This window comes from Palaemon carinicauda, chromosome 16, assembly GCF_036898095.1.
Source record: "Palaemon carinicauda isolate YSFRI2023 chromosome 16, ASM3689809v2, whole genome shotgun sequence".
Classification (NCBI taxonomy): Eukaryota; Metazoa; Arthropoda; class Malacostraca; order Decapoda; family Palaemonidae; genus Palaemon; species Palaemon carinicauda.
The window spans coordinates 128,727,719-128,740,134 of NC_090740.1; the positions used below are offsets into that span (position 1 = coordinate 128,727,719).

Below are 12,416 nucleotides of genomic sequence, written 5' to 3' on the forward strand. Positions count from 1 at the left end.
AGAGGTTGCATATCAATCACTAGGAGAGAGAGAGAAAACTGGAAAAGGAGACGAAGAATACAGACAATGTACAGAAGCTCAATTGTGCAAGGATCCAACGCAAGTGTTTAACATGGGTTCATGCAGAGATCAACTTGCCTGACAAATGCCAAAAAAAAATATGGGAACAAATTTGTGAAAGGGCAAACTGGAAACTAATCTTTAGTCAGTATTTCACATAAGCAAATTTTAAATTTGAATGTACACTAACTAAGATGTCCTATAATGGACACACTCATAGTTTTCTCAGGCAAGCTGAACTATGATGTGACCCTGTTTGTGTTTGGTTACTGTTGTTGCCCCATCTCCCTAGGAAACTGTTCTCCTCCCTGTCTTTTCCTATGGCAATCATAACCCTCCCTTTGCCCCTTTCATATCACACCCCCACAGTAGTAGAGCACCAGCGCAGCACCCACTTGCTGCCATACTTACTTCGCGCGCCCCACTCCTACAAGGGTGCATGGTATGATAATAATAATAACAGTTTAACCACAGCTACTGTTGCTGCTGACAAATAGCAACTAACCAATCACTCCATTACACTCAACATAAAGAAAAAAATTATCTTTTAAGTTTTCTACCACATTAAAGAAGAAAGTATTTACAATTAATTCAAGATACATTATCAGTGAAAGAAAATCAAGTCAATTTAAGAATAATAATAATCATAATAATAATACTCATAATAATGAATATAATCGGCTTGAACCAGAATTAAGTAAATTAAATAAGCATTGCACAAGAAATTATCAACAAAACTACAATTGGATAAGAAAGCAAATTATATTATTTATAGTAGAAAAAAGCTGGCTTACCTCACAGCCACTAATAGCTTTGTTAAGTAAACCTTCATTAAAAGTTATATTTCAACTTATTCTAAGATGGAAACTTCAAATACAACACTACATAATCATAAGTTTAAACACTTTTTTATAAATTTATTCCATTAACAACTACAAATAACTTTCACATATACTATAATTTGGTGTGTAGATATTTCAATGCCATAAGGGCCAGTATAGCCTGGTGGTGAACGTTTTATTTTTAAAATTTTACCCAGGCTTTCATCTAACGTAATAGTGGTATTATTGGAGATGCTTACAGAGACCAAAATAAAAAATACTGTAAGCAGAGCCATAACAATATCCAAGTTTGTTTATCTTTCCTTTCATAACCATCCAGATTCCATTAAAGCCCACATGGCATTATTTATCATCAGACCACAATTCATGTGGACTAAGAAACAGCAAACTCAAACAAAGCCTACCTTACGCCGGTATTCTGAGTTGTCCCGAGCTACTGGGCTACGCGAACGTCGTCGTCGTGATTTGCTCCTCACACCACTGTGTAGAAGAATTAACACAAAATATCATTTAAATGTCCTTAGAATATTTCAGTTACTCACCATTTCCATTAATCATAATACACTTTAAAAAAGGGTTTTGACATGTTTAATATTATACAAAGCACTGAATTAATGTGTATAAGGGAAACCCATGGGTTCAGGCTATACTTGTCTGCTAACTGATGACACATCACTCACCGAGAACCATTACTAATGCTGAACACAATGCTTACCCAAGAAATTGCCCAGCAACTGCCTCTTCAACTCGAGAATATGTCTCGTTATGTACCACTCTCCTTCAAGAGTCTAGGGAGGTGAAAGGGTCTTAGGATCACACAGCACCGTTTTTTTTTTTTTTTTTTTTTTTGTGTGGTTAGATGCTGTGTGATCCTCTAAGACTGGCACACACACACACACACAAAACTCATGCACTAGAAGGGTCAAATTCCCTATAACCATGTGAATGCCCAATGCATGCATATACATGTGAAAAAAGCAAACAAGTCAACCACCTCACTGCCTGAGATTGATTGGTTGATTTTGGGTTTTCTGGCATCCTGACAAAAGAGGCTATTGATGCTGACATTATTTGTCATAAATAAATTATAAAAGGAAATTAAATTTAAAACTGGTATGGAAATCCATAGAGAAGGAATTGGAAAACCATCATGATGGCTATGCTCTTGAACCCAGGTTGAGGATCCCTCTCTCCTATCCAACTTCCCACCGGAGGTACCATGATCGAGCCAAACACCAAGCAGGCATGTTGAACTGCTCAGATTTGTTTCACAAAGTGTCTTATAAATACCTCTACCCAGCCTGATTTGTCAAGCTCTTATGCTTGACATTGCATATTATCAAAAATTTCTAATGAAGAAGCCACTTTTTTTATCATGGGTTTTAGAGAAGAAAAGTGAACCAGTCCTTTTGATGAGGAAGGTCATGAGAACACATATAGCTAATGTAGAAAGGGACATGGTGGTCGGGGTACTTTGACATGATGTAAATTTGCAGATATGATTGCATGGTACACACTGGAAAGAGGTTTTTGTAACTAGGCTGCAAAGCCAAGAAATAAAGGGTCCTACCTCTGGAGGAAGTTCTTAGTTTTGGTCAAAAAGGCAAGACCTAGGATCAATATCAGGAGAGGGACAGGATTGACAGTGAGGAACTCCTGTTCTTTGCGGAATGTTGCAAGTTCATTCACTCTTGCACTTGAGGCTAAAACTATTAAGCATACAGCCTTTTGAAGTAGCCCTTTTAGAGTAATAAGGGAGTTATCTGGATTGGTCAATACATCAAGCAATCTATTGAGCGACCAGGACACTGGAGGGGTTCGTAATGAAAGACTGAGTAATTCTGTGAAATATGTCTGAATCTAAATGCACAATAAAAGCACACTTCAGAGGCTCTGTCAAAGTAGAAAATAGCACAGTGAGGAAAGGAAACAAGAAAAAATAAGATATTTTAACAACAGTAACATCATTAAAATGAAAATCTATTAAAACTATAAAAACTTTAATAAAACAAGAGGAAGAGAAATAAGATAGAATAGTGTGCCCCAGTGTACCTTAAAGCATGAGAACTCTAACCCAAGACAGTAGAAGACCATGGTACAGAGGCTATGGCACTACCCAAGACTAGAGAACAATGGTTTAATTTTGGACCGTCCTTCTCCTAGAAGAGCTGCTTACCATAGCTAAAGAGTCTGTTCTAGGAAATCAGCCACTGAACAATTACAGTGCAGTGACCCCTTGGGTGAAGAAAAATTATTTGGTGTTGTTAGGTGTATGAGGAAAGAGGAGAATATGTAAAAAATAAGCCAGACTATTCAGTGTGTGTGTGTGTGTGTGTGTGTGTGTGTGTGTGTGTGTGTGTGTGTGTGTGTGTGTGTGTGTGTGTGTGTGTGTGTGTGTGTAGGCAAAAGGAAAATGAGATGGATCCAATGTAGTACTGTACTGTCTTGCCAGTCAAAGAACCCCATAACTGTTAGGTTCTAAGAGAGAAGTGAGGTGAGTGCAAGTAAAGTTTATTTAACCCTTTTACCCCCAGGCTCTTTGGAAATTTCCAACTCTTAACCCCCAAGGGGTAATTTTTTCCCCAGCACATTTTGCAGTATATTTTCTTTAAATTGCTCTAACAGCCTTAATTTTTGTCATAGAGAGGTCGGGTTGGTCTCATTCTCTTGGAAAACGCCTGAATTTTCACAAAAAATTATCAAAAATATGAAAAAAAAATTTTTATAGCATTTTTTTGCATGGACGTACCGGTACGTCCATGGGGGTAAAGGGGTGAGTTTTGTGAAACGTACCAGTACGTCCTTTAGGGGTAAAAGGGTTAACAGATCACAAGCTTATTTACTAGCAGTTGAGAGCAAGACTGTCACAAAATTTCATACAATCTAAAAAATGCAATGGAAAGCTTAAACAGGTTGTTCTTTTATCAGTGAGGAGAGCGAGAAAACCAAAAACCCTATACAGACTTTCTCAATAAGACAATTGTTTTTTTGCAATTGAAGAAGAGACAGACTAAATATGTTTATTAACAGTAAATTTCCCATTAAGAATAACACCTAAAATCTTAAAAGAGTTATACAGAGTTAAAGAAACATTATCAATGCAGAGATCTGGATGTTGAGGAGACTGTCCTAAACCTACTTACAATCATACTTTGAGTTTTGTTAAGGTACAACTTCATGCACTAATTTTAGCTATGACATTCATCTTGCGAGGAATGAACCGTGCTGAGAAGACTACGGCATTGCAAAATGCCTCAATACTTGTCCAAGAGTTAAAAGAAAAAAAAATTTAAAAGCCAAATTTGAAGAGAAGTCAGTAGCATGTCTGTGTTTGGTGGATAGAATCTAAGCGACTTAAGTGTACTGGCATGGGGGGGGGGGGCCCAGGGCTTTTCCACCAGCATCTGGTAATTACTGGCAACTGCCAAAACATCATTTTAACTGCCGAGTTCTAGCTGCGCTTGAATCAATCTTCTAATTAAAGTAATCCGGTTTGTATTCTTGTAGGAACAAACAGCAATTCTAGTTTAGAAACACTGATAGCGATTATTGATGACAGCATATTTCAAATGTTGATGGCCACTAATGTTTAATGCTAGCTTCACTATGCCAAATATAGATATAGTTTACAAACACTGACAATCATTTTTGTTTAGTGATTTTATATTTCATTACTGTACTGAACATTATTTTTTGGTTCAAGGGTATATTAAAGTTCAATAAATGCTAAAACCTTAAAGTGTTTCCTTTATAGCAGTATCATATAACTCTGATATTTCTTTCCAAAGCGTACACACTTAACACCCTCTCTCTCTCTCTTGTCGGTTGGATATTCTCTCATTTAGTCCAACTTACTGTACTGCACTAACTTTATGTTCCATCTATCGCAATTCTTCTAATCATTATGGTTGAGACAGAGGAAGCTAATAGTAAGGTCTCTTTTGTGCTTGTTGGTGATTTCAATACTCACCATTGATTTTGGTCAAATTTTGATTTGCCCCCTAATTACCCAAGCTTAAAAGAACTTTTGAATTTTCTCCTGCATCAAGATCTGAGCAAATCCTAAATGAGGCTTTACTCAAGTCTCACAATTTCTTGAACCTAGTATTCAATGATTACCATGGAGACATTACAAGTAGAATTGGTCCTCTAATCAGGTTTGAGAATGTTTCAACCTTGTTCAAAATTTTAACTAGTCCCATGTGTCATACTCTTGAAAGATATAAATACAATCTCAAGGAGATTGGAAAGGCCTTTTGAATCCACTTTTACATTTAAAATGATTAAAGTTGTATAGGTAACAGAAGGCTGTTGTTCTTTAATATGAAAATTTTGTAAACATAATTGGGTGTTGAGCTACCATATTGAGAGCAAAGCCTAATTCAATGACAAATGTAGACTTGCTTATCTGAAGAAACTGGAAGCCTATTGTCTTTAGAAAAGGAACAGACCAGATTTAACTGCTCTTTTTTTTTAGGTATAAATGAATACAATTTGACAACAAAAGAAACTCTCAGGAACATAAATGGGGCACTACCTTCAAATCTGCCTTCTTATGTTCAGAAATAAAAGTTCCACCTCTTCAAATTAGATGGTTCTCACTCATACCCAAAGGAAAAGGCAATTATTTTGCCTGAATAGTTTCAAAGTGAGCAGAAAAAGGAAATACTCAATCTGCCTCCTTCCCTGAAGTAAAACTGACTATTTTAGCGTTTAGTTTCAATGTAACTAACTTTTATTTGACCTTGATGTTTAAACAAAAATGGAATTATCCGGTATTTTTCTGTGTTTTCTTTTGTTACAGCTAATTTATTAGTTCCTAAGTTGTCTATTCTTTTTTTGCAAGTTAACAAGAAGACAGTCTTTTTACACTTAGGTTTATGGGTTTGTGGTACATATAGCCTAGCTCATTACTGCCCAATTTACATAACTCCCATACAGTATTACCAAATTTGTTTTAACATCTGCTGGCAAAACATCTGAATACGAATGCTGAAAGTAATCATCTGTCCCCCCGCCTGCAGTTTGGCTTTAGAAAGGGACTTGGTCAGGGTGATACTGAACTCTTCTTACTACAATATTTCCTGTTTGGTAAAGAGATCCCTTAATTCTGGTTTTGACATTTACGTGATTTATTTTGTTCTGCTATACAAAGATAAGGGAGATGTGCATAAATGTTGTAATTCTAGTGGTATTCGTTTATTGGGTGTGGTTGGAAAAGTGTATTGGAGGATGCAATTTTAGAAGTGCAGTGTGGCTTTAGAAGAGGTATAGGATGCATGGATCAGATTTTTTTAGCTAGAGAAATGTGCAATAAATATTTAGCAAAAGGTAAGGAATTATATGCTGCATTTATGGATCTGGAGAAAGTTTATGATAAAGTTTATAGGGATAACGTGTGAAATGTGATGCCGTTACATTGACCTGGTAGAAGGTTGTTACAAGAAGTGAAGAGTTTATACATAGGCAGTAAAGTGAGTGTTAGGATAAGGAATAAGGTGAGAGAGTGGTTCGAAGTGGAATGGGGCTGAGACAGGGATGTGTGATGTTGCCATGGTTGCTTAATTTGTTTGCTGAAGAAGCTGTAAGATAGGTGAATGCTCAAGTACTTGGTCAAGGATTGAAACTGACATGACAGTGATCATAAGTGGGAGGTGAATCATTTGTAGTCTGCGGATGATACTGTATTGGTTGCAGACTTGAAAGAGAAGCTGTGTCAATTAGTGACGGAGTTTGCAAGGGTGTGTGAGAGAAGGAAGTTATGAGTTACTGTGGGTTACAGTAAGGTTGTGAGGTGCACAAGACGGGAGAGTGATGCTAAGTTGAATCATCTTCTTTGTCTACATCTTGAATATTATGCTGAATAGTGTGTTATTTGAGGAGGTAGATCAGTTTAAGTACTTGGAGTCTGGTGTTGCTGCAAATGGTGAAGTGGAAGCAGATGTACGTCAGAGAGTGAATGAAGGATGTAAAGTGATGGGGGCAGTGAAGGGAGTGGTAAAGATTAGTTATAGGGATGAATGTAAAGAGGTTTGGTATGAGAAAGAAATTGTACCAACTAAGGTGTATGGATTGGAGTTGTGGGGAATGAAAATGACGGAGAGACAAAAATTGGCTGCGATTAAGATGAAGTGTCTGAGGAGTATGGCTGATGTCTCTCAATAATTGGATAAGGTTAGGAACAAAATAGTAAGAGTGAGAACAGATTTGAGGTATGAATTAGCTGCTAGAGTGGATACAAATATGTTGAGATAGTTTGGCCATGTAGAGAGGATAGAAAATTGTCGTCTGCTAAAGACGGTGATTAATGCAAAGGTTGATGGGAAAAATGGAAGAGGAACGCCAAGGTTTGGTTGGAAGGATGGAGTGAAGAAAGTCCTAAGTGACAGGAGGATAGATGTGAGAGAGGAAAAAGGAGCGTGCTAGGAACAGAAATGAATGGCGAGTGATTGAGACGCAGTTCCAATAGTGCCTGCTACCCGCTCCACTGAGGTAGTAGCCGTAGGAGAGTTAGTATATGAAGTATAATTTGTGGTGGAAGATGGGGAGGGTGGGCTGTGGCACCCTAGCAGTACCAAACAAACTTTGCTGAGTCCCTCTTCAGGCACAGAGGAACAAGAAAAAAAACAATTCCTGCTATTGTTTCTTTTCGGATGTTAGCTACCTTCCAAAATTGAGGAAAGTGTCATGGTAGATGGATGGATCTTTTTATCAAATTAATCACGAGGTCCATGTTTCCAAACTTGAACATATGGCAGTTGGTGAATAATTTCTAATTGACTGCAGTAGTTGCTGATGGGCATTACAGTATAGTGAATAGTACTGGAATGTGATGACCATTTCTCTCCAGAACAGTATTATGCACATGAGGGTTCACCTAAGGATCTAGCTAAACTTAGTGTACGGTGCAAATTATGGAGGATTAAGTTAAACTTTCAAATAAGTAAAAGTATGATTTTTTTGTTGTTATACTGTAGCACATTTTCCATATCTTTTTAATGACAATGGTTGTTTCACTACTTGCAACTCATTTAAAATACTAGGTATGATGCTTGATTGCAAATTCCCTTTCGAGAAAGATACCCAGTCTCTCCATCTCTTCAATTACACTATAAATTGGTATACAGAGAAAACTTTGTGATATTTTCTTTTTCTTCTATTCTGTTTTGAATATTTTTAAGTTAGATCTTCAGCAGCTGACTGTCGTCTTAAATTAATATGTAAAAACTTGATCTGTAATACATCCCTAAGATGTGTTCTGAATAATAATCTCTGGAACTGTTAAGCAATTATCTATTTGTGCATATTTTATATGATTTTCATAATCCTGACCCTCTTTTGCATTCTGATCTTAACGGACTACAATATATCATCCACCACAGAGTAATAGAAACACTGTTAATTCTAACAGTCTCGCCTTTGTTTCATACAGCTCAATATAAAGCATTATCATCTTAGTTTTAATTATTCGGTGATCAAATTATAAAATGATCTCCCCAATCAAATGGTTGAGATAGTAGGCTTCAGAAATTCAAAATAGAGCAAATGCCTTTTAATGTTTATCTGTTATATATTAAAGATTGTTATCTATCTTATCTTTAATTTTCTTATTTTCTTCTATAGTTCATTCTTTACTATTCCATTTTTTACACACTGCTTGTTTCCCTAATGGGGCCCTTGGCTTGCAGAATTCTGCTTTTCCATGCAGGGTTGCAGTTTGGCTAAAATTGGTATTAATAATAATAATAATAATAATATTAATAACAATAATAATAATATAATAACAATAATAATAACAATAAAATAGATACTATTATCCATGAGTTATCCAATTCCTTTGTATAAAAACACCTTGAACAGGAAAATGAATCACGACAACTACGAAAAACGGGCAACTGTAACTTCTGCTTAATCATGACACCTACAATCACTACTATGAGATTCAGGGCCTCTGTAACACGGTTTTTTGGACTTTGCTCCTTATCAAAGCATTGGATGTAGCTGAAAGTTGACATATGTATATTTTACAACCACACACAAATTTTGTCAGCATTATCAATAACCTAAACACGATAGTTTTCATTTTTATAGAGTAAAAATGCTCTAGCCGACGCCATGGCCAGTGATAACGAGCCAAGAGTCGAAAACATTCATTACGTAAGCAATGTAAACACCTTTTGACAAAATTCTGCCCCGCCCATCCACCAGACACCATTCACCTTGTTCCATCGGCTCTGAAACCCATAACAGTCAAGAATGGCTAACAGGATTCGGAATTGCCCCCATGGTTGCAAAACTGCATTTGTCTTACGACTTGCAATTTTATAGAGTCAAGAGAAAGCCCGTGGCCATATTTATTATAGCCTGAATAAGTAATTATTCAGTTTCTAGTTTAAATCCAATGTTTATGGTCTGATTTGTATTTAGCGTAACATGATTATAATACTTGTAATGTCATTCAGGCTTTTGAACATTTCCATTAACTGTTCATTATGCCACCAAGAGAGAGAGAAAGAGAGCAATTGTATGTAAACAGTCTTTATATAACTATTTTTGTTAAAATAAGATTTCTGTGCTAAAATCTCCATCAGACCAACGGATCATCCGATATGATTTTTTTTTCTTCTTCTTAGGCCGTACGACCGTGTTGGCTATGTTTTGGGCATGACTGCATTTTGTAAATGAATCATGAATAGTTTTAGGAGTTTTATTTGTACATCTAAGGGGAATTTATAGAAGTAAAGTGAACATAATTCATTTATCCTTTAAAATAATTACTACATGTAGCCAAACAAATAGTAGTAAAGATGATAATGCAATGAAGGAATGATATCATACTTTATCTTTAGCTTCAACATCGGCAATAATATACCCAGTTGCCATAATTTGTCAGCTTAATGAAATAACCTATCATCTAATGTTAAACTTAATTTCTGAGGAGGCCATAGCTTATTGCACAGTGAAAAAACATGACAAAGACTTTATGAATGGCGGAACGATACATAAATGTGGATGGGGTATCTGTGTTATCGTAGTATTACTACTGTAGCAGTAGTGCCGCAACAGTAGTATACATGAATTAAACGTTTAGGCTAACTGCTGGGATCCTTGAGGATCATTTAGCACTTCTTACAACTACTCGAGAATTGAGTTTTTATAGCCAGAATTAGAATTTTATAATCCAACAATGCCCATGATAGCCTTCAGTGTTATCCTGAATTATAACTAGGCCAAAGTGGGTGGAGCCTCATAAAGTCATCATTCTGACGATAATTATTGGTGAAGGTTTAAAGCCAAAATACGGTACCGTTTTTTTTTTTTTTTCAGTAAATAGGTAGGTAGATAGACAATAAATAAAAATTGCTTGACATTGGATATAACAGTTATCAAATCAAGCTTGTCTACTACGTTTTTGAAAATTACCAACTATTCTCTACACCTTGTCAATCTGATTGTGACCTATAAAAGTAGACTGTAATTTCTTAGGAAACCTATTTTGGGAGTTAGAATAATAATCGAAGTGTTTTTGTATTTATTAATATATTTTGTTGGTTTGTTCATTAGGACAATTATCAGTGGAGAGGTTTCAGAGTTCATAAAGGTGTACTGCTTTGCTTATATTTAAACTTTTGTGTCATTGTTGGCAGAGGTATAGCCTTCGTTACGTATAGCCAATCATCGATCGAGAAAGAGGGAAGAAATGCCGTCATAAGTTATGTAACGAGTGCGTTCGAAACCTTTTCTCTGAGTAAGTTGGCCTGTCTTCAAAAAACGTCACTTTTACATTATAAGTACCATATTTATTCAACCTACGTAATGCAGAATATAGTCAAAATTTATGTGTAGATACAATGTGCATTCTGAAAAAGCGTTATATTTATGAAATTCATAGTTAAAAAATTATTGCGAAAAAACCGTGTTACAGAGGCCCTGAATCTCATAGTAGTAACTAGTTACATCAAGGGGAATGGCCTACCATTATACAATCTGTCTTCAGAAACACACTCCATGAACTAATGATTCTTTGGAGTACCCTTTTAGCCCAGGGAACATAGTTTTTTGTTTTACTCTCTCTCTCTCTCTCTCTCTCTCTCTCTCTCTCTCTTTATTTACATAGGCCTCTTCCCACCTATTACTCAAACTTCTCAGAAATTGTTTCACTCCAATTTTCACCTGCCATTTAAGAACTAATCTTTTGGTTCAGTCCTATAAAACTATGCAAATTTGGCTCAGTGGTGTTGTTAAATTAAAGTGTACTGTACTTTATAATGACTAAAAAAGAACTTTATAGAAAAATAAAATTTTTCTGGGAAAACAGATAAAAATACAGAGTATACTACTATAATGACTTATTTCTGCTTCTATAATTCTTATTCACACATACACAAGTTTAACTTAGAATATTTAAAAATGTCTCATACAGAAAGAAAAAAACAATCACAGTATCAAATTGAATATTTTCTAAGGTGCCTCATGAAATAAAGTGTTAAAAATGGAAGCATCTATTTACCTATCCGATCCTGAACTTGAAGACGAAGAGGATGAAGACGATGAAGAGGAGGAGGATGTAGAAGAAGAACGATGTCTTCTCTTAGCTTTCTCTTTCTTCTTCTTTTTATCCCTCTTCTTGCGCTTTGGTGACTTGCTCCTGTAAGATGATGGATACATCATTAAGTTGAGAAAAGCTGAAAGCTAAAACAATATATGGTACTTACCTTCAGAGAAAAGTAACCAAACACTCAAGCAAGCAAACATGCAACTCAATTACACACCTGTGCACGTCTTACAGACACGCACTCATATACGTTAACAACAATAAAAAGTGACCCTACAGAATGTTACTCTTTAATACAATACTGAGCTCATGAAATAACAATGTGAAAGAAAAAGATCAACAATACAGGTCTCTCAAAGTTGTATAGTTATCTGACAATGGTCCTAAAACTATATTAAAATGATTCTATGAAAAATTAAGAAATTTATCTTGTTAAAGTATAACTTGAAAAAATTAATAACGCAATACATTTATTTGCATTGGCGAAAATTTCAATTTTCTCTAACTTTCATACAAACTAGAAAAAAAGCCAATATTATTTTCACAAAAATATAAAACTATATTATTCTTCATAGAATCATACTATACTTAGGAGAATAAAAAAGATGACTAAAACATAAGACAGAACTAAAAAACAACTTATGGACAGAGAGGTATAAATATATTTTTGTGGGATCAATTGAAAAATCAAAAAAAACTTCTGACAGATGATTCAAAGCAGCTGAACACTGATGGTGATTATGCTAAGCATTACCACTCTGTCCATCTGCCAAGTCATGCAGAGGAGGAGGAGGTCAAGCCACTGAACTTACCATCACCAAACGGGACTTATACACTGTGCAATTACCTTGCTTATGTAACTGCATTCAATGACTGACACTGCTAGGTTATTGTGACATGCTTCTAGTGCAAGGATATAAAGGGCTGTAACTCCCACATACCAACTTTAAAATTGCATA

At 35.6% G+C, this 12,416-nt stretch overlaps 1 protein-coding gene across 2 annotated transcripts in view; it reads right to left on the reverse strand.

Moving 5' to 3' along the window:
• Nucleotides 1–12,416, reverse strand: part of LOC137655871 (SRRM2 protein homolog rsr-2-like) — a 325,653-nt gene that overhangs the window by 28,286 nt on the left and 284,951 nt on the right. For both annotated transcript variants that reach the window (XM_068390068.1, XM_068390067.1), the window contains 2 exons: nucleotides 11,413–11,550; nucleotides 1,307–1,382 (listed from right to left, as the gene is read on the reverse strand). In XM_068390068.1, coding sequence (XP_068246169.1) covers nucleotides 1,307–1,382; nucleotides 11,413–11,550 — 214 coding nt within the window. The remainder of the gene's footprint in view (nucleotides 1–1,306; nucleotides 1,383–11,412; nucleotides 11,551–12,416) is intronic.